Consider the following 18,088-nt stretch of genomic DNA (forward strand, 5'->3'; position numbering starts at 1 on the left):
TTTTGTTTTTTTTTTTTTTTTTTTTTTTAGTTTTACTACTGTATTTATTTCCTAACGTATTTCTGGCACGTGTTATAGAGGTAATAGCAACTGTACCCAAAGAAACAAACAAAAAAAAAATTAAAAAAAAAAAAAAAGAGAGAGCATGGCATCAGTGGTTTATTTACTGAATTCTGTTGTATCACCAAATGGAAGACAAAAGATGGCTAAATTACCTTTTCTTTTTTTTTTTTTTTCTTTTTTTCACTTCTTAAAGTGTGTGATGGCCTCAAGTTGCCTGCATCGACCTATCTGAGTGGAACTGCCATTTTCTACACCTCCCATGGAAAAACTCAGCACTCCTCGACAGGAAAACAGACTCAGTGCTTCGTTTTAATGTCAAGGTTCCTTGGAACTCCTCAAATACAAACAGAGCGCAGTAACAGATGTTAAGTCAAAAGATTTGCTGTTCCATAAAGGGGGCAGGAGGCTTAAATAAGTTGATTTTTATGAGTTTCCAATGTGTTGGTAACTGTAACCACTTTTGAAGAAATATTCATCCTCCTCTGTAGAAGTTCTAGCAAAGATAGAAAATATAACACAGCTCTGCTGGTTCAGATGCATCCAAATGAGGTTGATTTTAAAAAGGTCAAGACTTTATAATTATTCCACAGAAATAGTAGTAAACCACAAAAAGTTTTTTTTTTTCTTTTTTTTTTTTTGTTTGTTTTTTTTTTCTGTTTTTAACTTCCTAGCACTGAAGTGGCACAAAGGCTGCCCAGTAGACCAGCCACTTATTTTCTTAAAATATTGTGCTTATAAACTATCTGTACAACTATTTAAACTTGCAGTAAAGAAAGATATTTAAAATGCTAAACTTTATGTACTCATACTAGGGCTGTTGCAGACCTAATTAGACACTTGTTTGTGAGCAAAAAATAATCACAATAATAAAAAAATTAGAGATAGGCTGGACCATATCAAGGACCATATCAAGGAAAGAAAGTTCAGGTACCTTGCAAAATGTAAGGGAACCTGAAAGTTTGGTAGGGAGGCAGTTTAGCCATCCACACCCAATTTACCCACCTTGAACATCTTGAATATTCTGTCCAGAAAGCCCTACAAAACTCACAGATATTCAGAGGTGTTAATTTCAAAGGGGAGTTCAAACATGCAGAGAGAGACTTGTTAACTTGAAAGTTGAAAAAAATAATAATAATTTTTAAAAAAAAAAACAAAGCCGTGTAAAGCAGCCATGGGTGTTTCTCCCCTGCTAACAGAAGTCTCCCGGAAAGTTCTGTCTGCCCCGCTCCCAGCCCCGGGTTCTGGCAGGGTGCTCCCACCTCTCGTGCCAAGGAATGGGCTGGGGGCCAGTGCCCGGCCCTGGGTCCTTGTCCAGAGCCAGTTCCTGCCAGCAGTGACAAAAGGAGAGCCTGGATCCCTCCCCGGCCCTCGCACCCCGAGACACTCGGCAGCTCTTTCCAGCTTGGCATCACCTCTCTGCCTCCTCTCAAGGATCTGAAGCATTTCCATCCTAACAGGCTGAAATCCCTCTCTCACTTCAGATCCTGGCACACTTCCCACTGACTTCAATGGGAACATTCATCTCTCTTCTCTTTCCTTCTCAGCCTGCTGTTCAAAATACCCAGGCACTTACCACTCACTGAATTAAGCAGCACCTCCCAGGGCTCAGCCTCTCTCAGTGTCTCACTGTCAAGTCCCAAAGCTGTGCCCAAAGTTTGTCCTGGCTCGTGGAGTTCATATTTTGACTCAGCATCAGCTGAGCTGGTTGAGAACTGGGGGAGGTCTCAGGTTCAAACTAGCTTCACTTTGCTGTACCTCTAAGTGTGGTCCCTCCTCAGCCTTTACTCAACGTCTGCACCGTCCTGCAGGCCACGTCAATGGAGCGTGCACTGCACTTGTTCTGCCACCTTGGAAGAGTGCTAAATACCACTGCAGAAATAAAGAAATACTAGGTAAAACAGAGCAAGGTTACCATTGGACTGACCCCAGCAGAACAACCAGCTTCACTGCCAACAGATCAGGGAGCTATGCCAGTAAAAAAAGAGGAATATGAACTCCTGTGCCTGCCTCAAAATCCCTGCTATGGATAAAACTGGGTTTGAGTGGTAATGGAGCAACCTGTCCTCTTAAAATGAACAAAGGGCTGGGGAAGGCAGCCTGCTTGGAGACTGAATGTCAAGAAGAGAATAAAATAAAATGCATTTTCTTTTTCTGTCAATAAAAGAAACCCTGAAATGTTTGCCATTTTAAAAGAAAATCATCACGCCACGCTCCCGGCCAAGGGCAGTATCAAGAGTTTTAAAGTTAACAATTGTCTCTCTCTCACATCTCCCCACAGCTTTGAAATAAAATGGCCCCACTTCTTCAGCATCTTTAGGTTTGTGTTTGGGCATGTAGCAGACAGTCTACATCTCCTGAGTACCAGGAATTCATCTGTTTTCCCCCTCCCCCCCAATTTTGCTGGCACTCGCAGACAGACAAGGCATTTGGGGTATGTCAGTACCAGCCCATCTCTAGTTATCAACAGAAGGTTGTGAGGCAAGATAGCTATTCTTATCTGTCCAGCAGCTGCTTCAAAGCTCTTTCTATGTTCATTCTGTGCCCAACTCTAGTCACTCCAAGGTCTATCAGATCTTCCTTCTGTAGATTTGGTAAATGTGTGCCATCTATTTCATTGTCCATAAATGTTTCTTTATGTTCACCTAAGTTTAGACTTTCCAACCAATCTGCCACATCTGGTTTAGTCCACAGGTGGACAGGCTTAGTTGTAAAAGGCTTATTTGAGATTGGCTGTTGTAATATGGAGGGAGAAGGAGACCTGCTGCGCCCTGTGGTCAAGCCAAATAAGTCCCCAGAAGGGGGCTGGCTGGGTAGGCTAAATACATCGGACAGAGTTGGAGAAGGAGATGAGGCTGAAGCAGAAGCAGTCAGAGGAGCAGGCAGGATGTCTTTATTAATCTCTGTTGGTGAAACCACAGGGCTGGGAGCGTGCCTCGCTCCTGAGGTCCTGCTGTCATAGTCTGGGGACCTGCTCTGCAGTGTGATCGGCTGGCTGGCTCCGGGTCGGACAGTGAAAGTGATTGTTGTACTTCGTGTACCTGAGACAGTACTCATGACTTCCGTGCTCCTGCAAGGGCAAACACACAGGCACAGTTAGAGCTGCTGGCCACCAGCACGGCCCCACCAGCACGTGGTCATTACAGCATGGGAATCATCGAGGAGTTTCACATTTTAACCAAAAGTACAAAAGCAGTATAATTGACTCTTTCCCAGAAAACCAGCACTAATGGTAAGCCATTGTTAAGTTAAAGTTAAAGACAAATCATTTGGTTATGAGCAGTCCAGGAAAAAACACCTTCCAGAGCACACATTCTCTCCCTTCTTAATACCTGTTCCCAAATTAACTCCTGGTTAAATGAGAAGTGCTGAGTGGAACAAGCACATGAGCATTTTGTACTCTCAGCAAAGCACAACCAGGAGTCAACCTTCCCTTTGCTACATGGAGGGTTGGAAACTTTCAGTTCTGGCTTTACAAACACTTGATATAGATACTTTCTACTAGATATAGATACCAAATACAAGATATAGTACTTTCCTGTCTTGTAAATACAAGAAATTAAGGTTTTGTATTTACACCCATATACATAACATAGCCAATAATAGTAGTGGTGGAAAGTTTCAGGAGCACTGGATTTTGGATCTTTGGGCTTTCACTCAATTAATTTTGCAGAATGTTTTTAATTTATAGAACAAGCTGCTCTTATTTCCCTTTCTATCCATGCTTTAAACATAAAAGAGTTCTTCTAAGGTGCCTAAAACATCTCAGTGTCTATTTCCTTCCACAGAGAAATTACACTCTGGCAGTTTCACCACAAAATTAAGGAGACAAAATTCTTTTTCCTGTGCATGACTGGAGGTGGTGTAGCTGGGGTCAAGTTCTGCCTAAAGAAAATGAGTTTGAGATTAGGACTGAAGCAGGCATGAACCTCACTGAGAGGCTCGCTCTGATGCCCAGCCTGACAGGGTGGGGGAAGGAACACGACCCTCTGCTTCTGCCTGCTGGCTACAGAAGCAAATTTAGAAGGTTTGGGTCTGTTCATGTCATCAAAGGCTTGACCCCACAGCCCTCACTCCCATGGGAAGAGCCTGCTGGTCAGCATGCACACTTCAGGATGCTCCACAGAGCCCTTGCATGCCTGGAGCTCCAGGGTTCTTCACTTCAGAAACAACCTGCCAACTGGGAAAACCTTCAGACAACTAATTTAAAGCCCTTGCAGACCAAAGGACGGGTTTATTTATCCTGGGAGCAATGCCATGGAGTCCAGAGGACCATGTGGCTGATGCTGCACTGAGATTTGCAGTTCAGACCCTGACAGAAGCCCTCTGTCTCTGAGTTCTGTTTTTGAGTGCCACACTGTCCCCAGGCCTGGCCTGTCCTGCCTGGGCAGGACTGAGGATGCCTTGGTGCATGATGTCAGATGGAAATGCTCCCATTAATCCAGCACAGCATTAACTCTGCACTGCTGTGCAGAAAAGAACTCAGGGAGATGAAGGAAAAGCAGGGTAATGGCAACATGGGGCACTGCTACAAATGGGTTATTAATCCCTGTCTCCCCCAGTGCAGCCCTGAGCTGGAGACAGCGATTCCCTGGCTGGTGCTGCCTGTGGAGAGCCCTGAGAGTGTTCCCTGAGTCACCCCTGGGGCTCTGGCCCTTCACACCAGCCCAGAGCCCAGGGAGGTGCAGCTCTGCCACGCTCACAGCTCAGCAGGTCCCCTTCAAATAAAGCTCCCTGCCATGAGGAGAGCACTGAGAATCACTTTTGGGAGAGCCCACATCTAATTCACACCAACATTCCCACTGATTTCCCACAGGCTGCTCCACGGATTTCAATGGGAACAAGGGGATCTCTTTGGAAGATTGGTACTTCACTTAAAACCCAGTAGGAGCAATGCTTCCAGCACTTATGGCTTTGTAATTTAACACAGAAAGGAAACACTTGGCAAGGTTTTGAGTGTTCCCTGTGATGTTTTTGGCACCTAATGGCTCCCATTGTCTTCCAAGGCTGGAGCTAAGCATTCTTATAAATAAAAAGTCTGTGGCAAGAGACTATTAAATTCTACTAACCAAGGGGAACAAGTTATTTCCACCCCCTTTACCTCAGCACTAGCAGTCTCACACTCATTACTAAGGCATGATATAACTTAAAACCAAAAAAGCCTTCTTTGAAAAAGACTGGGGTAGTGCTATCCTAGTGATGGCAAGAATGAGTTTTGTATAAATAGGGAAATGAATCCCTGATCTTTACCTGCAATCACCCTTCTACTTAACTTTCCTGTCTTGCAAATACTAGAAATTAGGGTTTTGTATTTGCACCCATTGTGGCAGGATCAAATGGATGATGAAAATACAGCTTCTTTTATTCCAGATGATGAAAGATAATTTTTACTGCTTGACTGACAGCTCCAGGCTCAGTGCTTTGCAACTCACTTTTGCTGCTTCTCCTTCAGACTGCTCCTCTTAAAGACTCCCTGCCCAGCCTTGCTCAGGAAATTAAATAAAGGATGTTAAGACAGAATAAACAAACCCCCCAGAAGTAAACTCTGTGCTCTCATTTGAAGTATTCCTTGGCTGGTGTTCCCTAATTTTCTCAGCCCCATGGGCAAGAATAGCCAGGGTGAGCAAAGCATCCCAGGCATCCTGGTCCTTTGCTTCCTGTCAGCCTGGATCAAAGCATTGGCCTCACATGGCTGCAAGCAGCAGCAGGAGAACTGAGAGCATCTTGCTTTTTCCAAGCCAGAGGTTCAGGGCTGATGATTATTAAAACAAAACTCTGAGATAGTGATGAGATTTTTTTAGCTGATTGCAGATGTTTCAACACCAACTCAGTTCAGAGCCATGTGAGTGCTCAGATCTCATGGCATGGGCACAGCCCTGGTGGAGCTCAGGGAAGTCTGCCAGGCTTTCAGTTCCATGCCTTTCACTCCAAGATTACTTTCCCATGTTCTTTTCCCCCTTTTCCACCTGCCCTATCAACTCCACTCTTTTGTGCTGCTCTGCGATTGTAATCCAAGGGGAAAAAAAACCAACAAACCTAAGTATATTTATGTAACTCCTATGCATCCTAAATTATTATTTATGACATCTCTCATGTGATCTGGGGTGCAGACACAGCCTTGAAACCATCATCTGTCTTGCATTTTATGGTTGGTTGGCAGCCTGGTCAATAAGGAGGGAGCAGGTTCCAGCTGGAGAGCAGGCAGGGTTTGTTTTGTTACGGGGTTTCTGGATCTTTAATCATTTTTAATCATAATTTCTTATGCCTTATTTGATCATCTGTTATCCTAAACATGTCAAATCCATATTAAACCTGCCAAACCCCAAACTTCATTTTAAGAAAAAGGTGAAAAGTCAGATAATTATTTTAAATAAATGTTGCTCTGTTGGAATCAGCATATGGTGGTAATTTATAAACATTTGCTGCTGTGAGCCTGCACTGATTGCACTGCCCATTATGTTGCTTCATATTAAAATCAAAATATATAACCTATATGTCACAACCACATGGCCTCCAAGTACAAAAGCCATCAGCACAGCTTGTAGCCAAAAAATTCTTTTAAATTTTAAATTATATTTGCAAGATTCAAATTTACTGTTAACTTAATATCAGAGGCAAATCAGTGCAGCAGCTCCCATGGAAAAATAAAAACCCGATATGATTCTCAGCTCCTGGGAGCTGTTTTAGCCTAGAACTTTCCAGAACACTTGCTGGTTCTGACACAGCTTTTCCATTGCATCAAAGGAAAACACCTTAAAAACCAAGAGGAGTAATAAGTGAAGTCACTGTATAGGGGCGCTGCTGCAAGAAATTAAATTCTTACAGATCTTGGAGGATGCACAAATCCCAGAATTTGCCTTCACCTCTTAAATTTTTACTTTGTTGTCAGAGGCAATTTGCATGGCAGGAAAGTGAGGGAAGAATTGTGTGTTTTGGGGGCAGGTGAAGAGCAAGGGCTGACGCGATGACTGGCAGGATGCAGAGCTCCTCACAGGGGCGTTGTTTTATTCTGGGGAGAAGAATGGAGAGCTGCTCGGTGTCTGCTGCCAGTGAGGCACAGTCAGGGAGGTCTGTGGGAGTCTGTCTGTGCAGGGGCAGGAGCTTCCATGTGAAATGTCTGGAAAGCAGCAGGAAGGGGATGGTGCCAGGCCAGCAGGCAGCCTCAGCCCTCTCTGCTTGGATAACTGCAGGGGAAAGGGAAGCTGGAAGGAGAACCGCAGGAATTCCACAGCTTTCGAGGACAAGACGACTACACAGGCTGGTTTGTCTTTACTTTTGGCCTCACACAGGTGTGTAAAACTGTACTAATCATCCCTCCCCACCCCTCCACCTCCCAAAATCTGGCAGAATCTGGCCATATCTGAAAAGTCCTGCCCCTAGTTTAGGTGCTCAGACACATTCAGGAATCTGGTCTTATGTGCTCATGTTACCAACACATTTTCTGAGAACTCCTCTGATGAGTGTGGCTTTTATTTCACCTTGAGATGACATCCTAGGTCCCATTTTAGGATGGCTACCATTTCTGGATTAGGATGATCTAATCCACACTGCACTGTGAGAAACACAGTCACCACCAAAGTCACTGAAATGCAATAACAATGGGTGAGCATCAGAAAGTAGCAGAATGTACAACATAGAATAGTCCATGCTTTATGGTTGGCACTTACTTCATGGCACTTCAGCATGGCCCTCCTCTGACAACAGCAGTCATGACAGCAAATAAAAATGACAAAATGGAATGACTGAAACACTGCAGAAATCACTGACAAAGCAAGCAATCCTGTGAAATTGGCTGGCAAACAGTTAATGATGTGAAATGAGTCTAATGGGAGAGCAGCAAGTGAAAAATCAAGGCACTTATGTCATCCTCTGCCAAACCCAGACATCCTTTACCATAAAACCAAACACAGGACCACTCTCTGTAAAGGACTCACCACTAAATTCTGTTCTGCCTTACCTGCTTGTGGAAAAATAAAAGGAACTTCTTCAAATAGTCATGAAAAAAACTAATTCATTGATGGCCAAAATGACTGGCTAGTTTCACTTTAAAAACTTGTTCTCCCAGCACAGTGTGGGTTTATCTTCCTAGAGGACTCAATTCCACAGCATCCTCCATAACTCCCACATTTATGATGAGTATTTCCCACCACCAGCAGTCATGCCAATGTGCCCCAGAGGCCATGGGATTGTGCAAACACAGCTGGACAAATACAGAAAAACTGCGTTTCTCCCTCTGGCCAAGCCATGTATCATTTTGGTGTGGTGCTGGTGGAGAGCAGCAGGAGCTGCTGTTCCTTACCCCTTATCAGTGCTCCAGAGGCACGAGGGAGGGAGGATGCTGTGTTCCCTGGGGCTGAGCTGTGTGTCCCTGGCAGCCCCCAGGTTTATCCTGCCTCAGGCCCTGCTCTGAAAGTGAAAGCCCTGCTCTGCTTCTTTCATCATCTGCCCTGTTCCTTCATCAGCTCCTTATAAAAGCCAGGGGCCTCTCAAGTGGATTTATAGCACTGCTGCATTTATTGTGGTTGACACGTCCTGTCCTCCTCGCCTGCTGGAGGACATGGATAAACCAGATTAAAACCTCTGTCACCACAACTGATGGCCATAATTCCTCAAAGTAAATGGTGGCCAAAACTGGGAGTGGGATCTGGAGCTCTCTTCCTGAACCTTGTGATCAAACCTTTTAATTACACTTCAGTTAGTACAAAGTAAGCAAGGGCATCCTCTCACTTCTTCCTCTTTTCCCTTCTCCTGCTGGGCTCCTCTTTCCTATCCCACAGGCTGGCCACTACTACTGAGGATGGAGGAGCAGATGGTTTCCAGCCAAGTGTTTCCACACTCTATTTAAAAATCTTGAAGCTCAGTGTCTCCATAAGAACCATGGGAAAACTATAAATACACCATGGAAAATGATTGATAAACCAAGATGCAGAGAATAAAAGCAAGTTTAGGGTAGTTTCAATGTAATAATTCAGAAATGCTGTTCAGGACCGTAGAATCATCTCTTCCTAATCCCCATTTATCAAAAACACACAAAGAAGGTGTTTTTATGGGTTACTGCAGCCAGTCATTACCCCACTGTCTGTAGTTTAATTCACCCCTGTGCCACCCTAACAGGGCAATTGCCTTCAGTGAATCCCAGTTTTGCATCTACTGGCTGTGCCAAGAGAATTCCTAGTGGGATTTAGGATTCCAACCTGGCCCATAATCCTGTGTATGGCCCCATAAGCAGATACATATTTTTAATATCATCAGGCTGCCTGTGCTGCAAACACCGCCCAAGCGAGCCTGTGAATGCTCTTCCTATTTATAACCCTTCCCAATCCTTCTCCTTGGCTGAAGGATAGGAACAGGCCCACTTATTATCACTGCTCTGTTTGCAGAGCTAACAAGTTGTTCTTTAATTTAGCAGAATCCCTGATTTTTATGAGCCAAAATTCCTTGGTCCCTTTCTAATGCTACCTCACAGGGAAGGGCTGCAAGATCAACAATTGGTTGTCCTAAGCTTTAGATTATTAGGGGGAAAAAAATACCAAGGAACTCCAGGAATTTTACCTTTGAAATTTAAACATTAGCTTTTACACTTGAAATTTTCACAAGGTGGTATTCCTTGGTCATAATATTTGACAGCTTTGTAAAAAAACTGTGTCAGTCGTGCAGTTGGGCTAGAAAGGCTGTAATTTATTTAACTTTCAGAGAGATAAAGCTGGAGTAAAAGCAGTGAAAAAAACCCAAGGGGCTTCTGATTCCACAAGTGAACATCTCCACTTCCATCTCTCTGCCTTACCCTGGTTGAGATGAAAAGACTCTGCCTGCAGCACCTTTTCAAACACACTTAAAGCATCTGTAGATTGCTGGCTCTCTTCTGCTGTCTCCTGGATTATTATCTGCTTAAAAAATAAATCCTTTCCTGGTGGTTTTAGCAGCTTCAATCCAGCTCATAATTAAGAAGCAATCACATCAGTGTGGAAAATGGCAGGAAACAGAACCCAGCCCTCTTGTCTCCTGCTCCCACTGGGAATGCTGTGGAGGTGTCATTTTCTCCCACAGCCAAAGGACAGACAAGAGTTTTGCTGCTCTTTGCCACTGCCACCTCATCCCATTTATGCCCTCATTGCTCTTTGGGCTCTGCTACATCCCAGATCCTCTCTCCAGCTTGCAAAGACGAGTGTTTGTGTTTACTTTTCAGGGAAGAAGCAGGATTTCAGCCCCACTGAAATAATGCTTTGGGTGGGGTTCCCCCACCACAGTTGAGCCTCTATGTTCCATAATGAAGATGCAGTAATTTGCCAAAGCTGAGTTTGAAAAATTAAAAAACCTCAAGGGCAGAAAAAACCCAACATAAATTTGTAACACTAAGTCAGCTCTTCCTCTAAAAGGTAACATATGAGGCTACTTCTGCTTACATAACAGTTTGCTTTTCTCTAGTGAAGTATAGTTTTTCAAGCTTTCCGCACCCTTTACACCTTTAAAAATGTATTTTCACAGAAAAAAAAAATCAATTTACTTCTACTTTTCATTTTGCTCTCAGTAATGAGAGTTCTTTTACATATTTACAGTGCATTGTAGTCCGTAGCCTTGGTTATTTTCTAATAAAATAGGGATGCTAAAGATCTCCACTGTAACCTGGAAATACCTTTCAGTTTAAAAATAAAAGCTGATAAATAATGTTATACACATGAAGCTACAGACAACATGTTCATGGGGCTTAACAAGAAACATGATCAACATCTAGCAAAAATAATGTGGGTTTTTTTCATGTCTGAAAGCTTTTCCTGCAGACCCAACTCAATTTCTTCTCCGTTTAGTCAAGTGCCACTGAGAGGAATTCCAGAATTTCTATGTTTTACTCCCATTTCTCAATTCTAAAAATTGAATTCCCTCACTGTCACCAGTTTGATGACTTCCATCCTGCAGGAAATAATATCTAACTGTGTGATGCCAAGGCTGTGGATCACACTGTTTTCTGAATGAGCAATCTTTGCAATCAGCAGAGACACCTTCCCTTAAAAACAAATTATCTTCATGCTTGCAAAGTACATCAGCTTTCCAAAGCTGATGCTATTTATTAACCACCAGATTAATTCTAATAACATTTACTTAGGTGGCATGTTTTTAAAAAAATCTAAGCCAGCATGGTGGTTTTGCAAGAAGAAATACCTCAGTCTCCTAATGAAACAAATAAAATTAGCTTTCTATTTTTAATAATTGTGGATTTCAGGATATTATGTCCACATTCCATACAGATGTGGTTTAGTAATAACATGGACAGTGCAAAGTGATTTTTAATGAGCAATTCTCTGAAATACTTTATGATTAAGTAGATTAGGAGAGGTCTCTCAGTATGAATCAAATGAGACCACACAGTGAATGCAAAGCAACCCTTGGCAAAAACACTTTTTACCTGTTTGAAGCCAAAACACCTCATAGGACTGAGGAAAAATTAAATTATCACCCCATTTTAAAAGGGAAGAAACTAAAGAGAAAAAAAATTGAAGAGAGAAAAAAAATTAAAGAGAAATCTAAGAAATTCACATCAAAACAACAGAAAGATATGTGCAAAACTTGAAGTTGAAGGCTGAGAAAGCTCTTGTCCTACCGTGTAGGCAACACAAATGTTGACAGTGTAAGAAATCCTTGTTTGACACAGATTATTCGTTAAGCAAATACAGAGTACACTCCTCTTTTATCTATGTGATTTACAGGAGAAGTTAGAAAAGAGATGGCAAAAAAAAAAAAAAAAAAAAGATCAAGCCTTTTTGGAAAATGATTTGGTTAATTACTTTTACCTTGTACTGAGACTCGCAGTTTTCGTTCCAGTTGGCGACTCCAATCCCTCCCCTGGCTTTGAGGATTTCTCTCTGTTCATTTGCTGGAGTATTGAGTTCAATTCACTAATGACATTAGCCTTGGGGCCTGAGAGAATCGGGCTTTTCACCTCCGGCACGTCCCCCCAAAGCTTGGATGTCCTTTGGGGGACAGCTTTCGCCAGGTTGGGCTGGGCACTGATGGGAGGCGGGGGCGGAGCGGGAGGAGGGATCACAAAGCTGTCTACAGTTTCCTCGATCAGCGCGTCCTTGTAAAGTGCATTGCTTTTGTTGATTATGGGCTTCATTTTTGGCTTAGGAGGTACTGGGGGTTTGTCCACCAGAAATGTTTGCCCATCTGCATAGACTGTACAAGTATCCACGTTCTCCCCCCCTTCTGAGGATAAGGTAGAGATGCTGGACACCGTTGAGATAGTGCTGGTTGTCTCTAGGTGATGGTCACTGCTGCTCCGACTGTCAACCTCCTCAATGCCAGAGTCGGCGACATTGTCGAAGCTGTCGGGGGGTGGCAGGAAGGATGCAGGCAAACAGTTTGAGAGACCCGCTTGCTTTTTGCCGTCCAAGGAGTTTGCTGGCTGGCTGGGCGAAGGGGTGCCGTTCTTCCTCTGCGCCATCAGGTCTGTCAGCGCCGAGCCGGGCACCGCGCGGTCGTCGGGGATGTCGAAGCTGTTGGCAAACTCCAAGGGAGGGGGCAGCGGCTCAGTGAACAGGAACTCCTCGTCGATGTCCACCGAGGCCAGGGGCGGCGGGGGGATGCGGAAAGGCAGGATGACAGGGTCGTCCACAGAGCTGGCGGCCACGATGGTTTTGCATGGAGAAGCTGGGGCCTCGGGCGCGGCAGGGACGCTCAGCTCACTCTCCGCTTCCTCGCTGCCCTCCGGCCTCTCCGGCGGGGAGTTCTCAGGGCTCGGCTCCATCTCAGCTCCCTTTTCCTCCTCATCCTCGGGCATATCATCTGACTTCGCCGTATCCACTGTGTGCACCATCAACAAGCCAGCTGATTTTTGCTGCGAGGTATCCACGATGTTTATCAACATGTTCTTCTTCTCCTCAGCTTTCTTTTCTTTCCCTGCATCCATCTCGTACTTGTTCTCAGTCTCCTGCCGTCTCAACAGGCCGCGGGTATTTTGCCTGGTGACAGTGGCAGTAACAGGAAAAGTCGTTTCCATGTTGGGTCTCAGCTTGGTGTCGATGTAAAGCGGTTTGTTAAGGTCGGTTTTGACTGCGTCCCCTTTGCCTGGAATCTGCTGTGTCTGCTCTTTCATGGCTCTGTCCCTGGCAGAGAGTGCAAGGGCAAGTGGAGAGTTTGGATCCAACAGCTTCCCTGTGACCGGGTGGACGTAGCTATCCGAGCTGGGAGCACTCGTGGGCTTGGCTGCCCCCATGCTGTTGTCAGTGCCTTTCGTTTTGGACGGAGCGTTCAATGTCCTTGAGTCGCTCTGGCTGCTGGGCTCGCTGCTGTTAAAAAGGTTTTCAGGGGGCTCCCTGGGGGTGGGGATCGGAGATGGCGACATGAGCTGTCTGAAACCATCCTCGCCGCTGAACATCGCCTCCTCGGTGAACTTGGACTGCCTCATCCGTGGTGTCGGTGGGGTCAATCCAACGTCCTCGTCTCCCAGGTCTGTGGAGAGGAAGGCCGGGGAATTGCGCCTCGCCTCCAGCCTCTTTTCCCTGTCCCTCACGGCCCCTGCGATGGCTGCTGCGAACGGGCTGCTGACTCCCAGGCTGTCGTCAGGCCGGAGCTGTCCGGGCTGCTCCGAAGACTGGGGATCGATCTCCATGCTGCTCCCTTGGCTGCTTTTCCCACTGCTGCTGGTGGATGGCTCTTTGACGATGATGGTTGGGATTGGAATAGAGCAGGTCTTTTCTGGACTGTCCTCCACGTTGGATTGTTTCACCAGCATCCCCTTCCTCCTGGCTGGCTTGGCCGGCACGTAAACGGCTTTGCTAGCGATCTTCCCGACCTCGGAATAGGGGTTTTCTGGCATCTGGCCCCTCTTGCTCCTGAAATTGGCCTGAGCTGCGGCACTCCGGTTGTACAGGTCTTCCGAGTCCAGGGAGTACCGGTCCAGCTCCCGCCGGTAATAGATCCCTTTGTCCCTGATCATCGTCCCCACGCTCTCGGGCCGAACCAAAGAGATCTTTGCACCTGAATTCTGGTTAAATGGAGGTTTGATTGTTCCGTAGCTCCGGGAGGTCAGGGATTTGGGGGAGTTGTACAGAGAGGGGGAAGGTGGCGGTGGTGAGGGAGGTAATGACTGTGGTGGCGGTGGGATATCTTCAGAGGTGTCAGGCATGGAAAGACTCCTGGTAAACTTCAGCATAGGAGGGGCCAGAAACTGCCGCTCTTCCTCCGTTATTCCTGAAAAATCAGAGAGTGCTTTTAAAACATTGCCACATCCACCAGGATCCCTCACAATTTCTCCATCCAACCCAAAATTCCAGGGTGCATTCCCCATGGAATGGGGAGTATGCAAAATTCCAAAAGAGGCCTTTAGGTTGATTCCCATCATAATCATTCTTTCCTGTTGGACATCCCAGGTGCCAGGATTGAAAGGGATGTTATGGAATTTTAATTACACTGATGCATAAGCAAATGTTTGGGGTTTTTGTATCATTAAGGTGGCTGTAGAAAAGCACATTTTCTTTGAAAACTATTGAACAGGGAAGATATTCTGTGCAGAGGAGCTGCTTCTGCCTTGCTCCAGTACTCTACAATGCATATAATAGAACAACTCAGAAACTTAATGAATTTTTAAATGCAATTGAAATTTAGCAAGGGGACTGTGAAGATCCTATTGGGAAAAAACCCCATCATGTTGCATTTCAAAAGATGACATTATATGGCTTTTAACATAAATAAACTGGGTAATACTGGGATAGTTTTGATGCTAATTTTACATCAGCATAATGCATTTCTAAATTGATAAAAGTCACTGCTAAAATTACTAACAAGAACAAAGAAAGCCAAATTTGGTGTGCTCTTTGTTTCTTTGTTGTAAAAACATCTATTGACATCATTTCACATGAAAGAAAAGGTGAATTTTAGTCCATTTGATCAACAGGATGTCTTTGTAAACTACACAGCATTACAATGCTTTCACCTCAATAACAAGGGAAAAAAAGGATCATATTTTGCCCTAACATTTTGCAAAAGGTTTGTACTGACCTCTTTTTTTTTTGTCCTTGTTGGAAGGAACATTCTAAAGAAAATAACCAAATTATAATTCCATACTTGCCAAATGTGGAAATCACATCACCTTACACACAAACTTCTTTTCTCATGAGCTTTGTAAAAAGATTAAACAGCAACTCACTGGGGTAAAGATGTTGGAGGAACACACTTTAGGAAAGAACCAAAGTTACTAAAAGTATGCCATTAATGAACAAAACCATACAAGAGAGGCGTTTTACCTATAGATTTTTGTCTTCTCATTGTACCCCGAGGTATACCCAGAAAAGGACCTTGAGGGCTCCCTGGGACAGTGGGTGTCATCACAGCAATACCCTGTCTCTCATACATGGACTACAAAAGAGCAAACAGAAACCCCAACAGCATTAAAGCATGAAAGTCTCTCCCATGTGGAAATAATGCCTTATCCATTACCCCTTTCACTGAGAATTCTTATGGAAAAGAATGAATCTGGGGTTATTTGTGGGGAGGAGGCGGAGAGAAAGGGAAGGCTGGGCTTTGTTTAGACACTCATGAAAGGACAGCAGCTGTAAGTGGAGTGTGTTGATATTATTTACAAGGCAACAGCTTAAGGTGGGTTATGGAAAAGTATGTCCAAAATGCAACAAAACCATATTTTAATTTTTTTTTACCTGCAAAGTTTTGTAAGATTAAATTCTGCACTTGAATGATGCAATTTCAGAGTTCTGGCATTTAATTTTTAGTACGTGCTATAGTATTAATGTCAATTATTCCCTTACAAAGCATTGGGCATTATTTAATCAAGGAATTAGATACATAAGTAGGAATAAAGCAGTGCTTCGTGGCTCCCACTCACATTCATATCTGAAGGAAAACATCTACTAGAAGGCCGCTGTTTTATAGTTGCCACTCTGGAGTCCACAGTTGCATTGTCTGCAATTCTTGATGGCTTGGAAACTGGCACTATTTCATCCACCTTATCTGTAATATAAAAGCATTCAGTAAAATAAATATCACTTGTTCAAAGAACTGGAAAAGTTAAGTATTGCAAGGTCAAAGGAAGAGATTTACTTTTCAAAAAATGCAAAGAAAAAGTTTTTTTGGCATTTTAACAAGGCAACGCTTGAGCATCATAAGTCGTGCAAGCCGAGCACTTTTTATTGCTGCTACATAACATGCATGCTTTAGTTTTAAGCCTGCATGCATTTAATGTTTACTTAGTGTGACTCGAAAAACAATCCTCTTCTTCAAACCTTCAAAATGTGAAGGGAGAATATCTATATAGAAATGGAAAGAAGACCTTTAGAAATAGTGAATCCGTAGAGCACTGTTTCAAATAGAGATAAGCAGACTGTACTTAGTCATCAGAATTTTCAGTGATATTTTGGACAATAACAAGTACTCCAGAAGTGCTCTTTCATGCCTATGCTCCTTAAATAATAACATCCTGATTTGTTCACACTCTTGGACTTGTAGGCTAGCACTGCTAACTGAATCCTTTGTTTAAATTAAACTTTTATATGCATTTCTGTTGCTTTGGTTTTTTAAAAATTTCTTTTAATAACTGGACAGTTTGGGAATGCATTTAGTCATGGTCAGAAGTAGACCGAAAATAGGCCAAGTCCAAATCTGAATGAGAACTTCAACATTTGGATTTGGGACTCTGATCTACTGCATGATGTGATGGTAAAATACAGGGATAAGTTCAATCAGGATATTCCAAAGCTGAGTGCTGGTGTTAGCCCCATCTCCAACTTTGGTCACAAACAAGGTTCATCAGCATTAAATACAAAATGCTACTCCCTCACATGGAAGACCTCGAAGTACAGTATAATCCACTAATTATTGCCTGACAGCTCCTTTGTTCGCCCCTTCTACTGCTATGAAACCAAGGCACAAAGAAATTAAATCACTAGCCCAAGCCACCAAGAGAGTTTGAGTTTGGAATCTCTACTAGAATCCAAACTGGAATCACACCAACACCTTTCCTTGCTACACCTTCCACTGCATTTGCTTGCCTGCATCATGTTAATTTAGAGTCTTTTCCTTTGAAGTTTCACCAAAACTAGGATTAGTTTCATAGCCTGTGGCATTTCTGTGAGTGGAACACCTCAGCCTGGCTCCTAGGCTTCCACAACATGAGTCAGAGCAATGCTACTTTTCAGCAATTAGCTCCATCTCCCAGTTAATTGTTTATTTGCCAAACAAGGATAGTTACTTCATTAGGATACTGCAGACTTGAAAAATCCCCAGGGTTTTGGTGACCTAGAGCTGGTGTTACTACCCCAAGTATTGTATTTAGGGATTTAAATTTTACCTCTCGCTGGAGAGCAGCACACTCAGAACCCTGGATATTGATATGGATGGGAAAAAGGCAGGAGGAAAAGAGCTTTTGATCCCTCTAAACAGTAGATCTGGCTGATGCAAGGATGATATTTTAAACAGGAGAAGAAGAGAGGGAAGAACTTTTAGCCTTCGGGTTAGGAAGAAGGTTGTCCTAGAAGTGGGTATTTCAGTGTCACAGGGGGTCAGGGAGCAGGCAGGAAAGGAAAGGCTGAGCAGCACCAGTAGGCTAAACACTGCTGAGAACTGTCTCACAAGAGTAGTGTTGATGTTTCTTTTCAACTGAAGTTAGCATTCAAGTCTTTTCATTGGTCTGCTTTTTTTTTTTTTTTTTTTTTTTTTTTTTTTTTTTTTTTTTTTTTTTGTGGGGTTTAAATCATCCAGTGGAAGGAGAAAAGGAAAAAAATTCTTAAAATTGTCACATGTATTCAAAAATAAAAAAAACAAGTTTGTGTCACATTTCATAAGGCTTTTCATAAGGGGATCTATCACCAAGAGCTTCAACTGGGCAGAGATTTCCTCTTAAGGCTCTCCCACCCTTGTTCTCATCCCAGAAGCCAAACAACTAATCTTTGGGATACAGAAAGAAGGAAGCCTTGGAAACTGAAGCACTCAAAATCTGCACATAAGAAATAGAAATACACCACGTAAGAAGTGATCCCCTTTATTTTGAACAGACACATGTAGCCAGATACCCATTCAGACA

The 18,088-nt window shown here is 43.6% G+C and overlaps 1 protein-coding gene across 1 annotated transcript in view; it reads right to left on the reverse strand.

The window, feature by feature from the left end:
• Window positions 1-18,088, reverse strand: part of SHANK2 (SH3 and multiple ankyrin repeat domains 2) — a 260,064-nt gene continuing 241,976 nt past the window's right edge. Inside the window, exons 22-26 of the mRNA XM_059474299.1 lie at window positions 16,257-16,316; window positions 15,896-16,020; window positions 15,300-15,411; window positions 11,847-14,247; window positions 1-3,130 (exon numbers count right to left, since the gene is read on the reverse strand). Coding sequence (XP_059330282.1) covers window positions 2,557-3,130; window positions 11,847-14,247; window positions 15,300-15,411; window positions 15,896-16,020; window positions 16,257-16,316 — 3,272 coding nt within the window. The 3' untranslated portion in view covers window positions 1-2,556. The remainder of the gene's footprint in view (window positions 3,131-11,846; window positions 14,248-15,299; window positions 15,412-15,895; window positions 16,021-16,256; window positions 16,317-18,088) is intronic.

Source organism: Ammospiza nelsoni, chromosome 6 (assembly GCF_027579445.1).
Source record: "Ammospiza nelsoni isolate bAmmNel1 chromosome 6, bAmmNel1.pri, whole genome shotgun sequence".
NCBI classification, from domain to species: Eukaryota; Metazoa; Chordata; class Aves; order Passeriformes; family Passerellidae; genus Ammospiza; species Ammospiza nelsoni.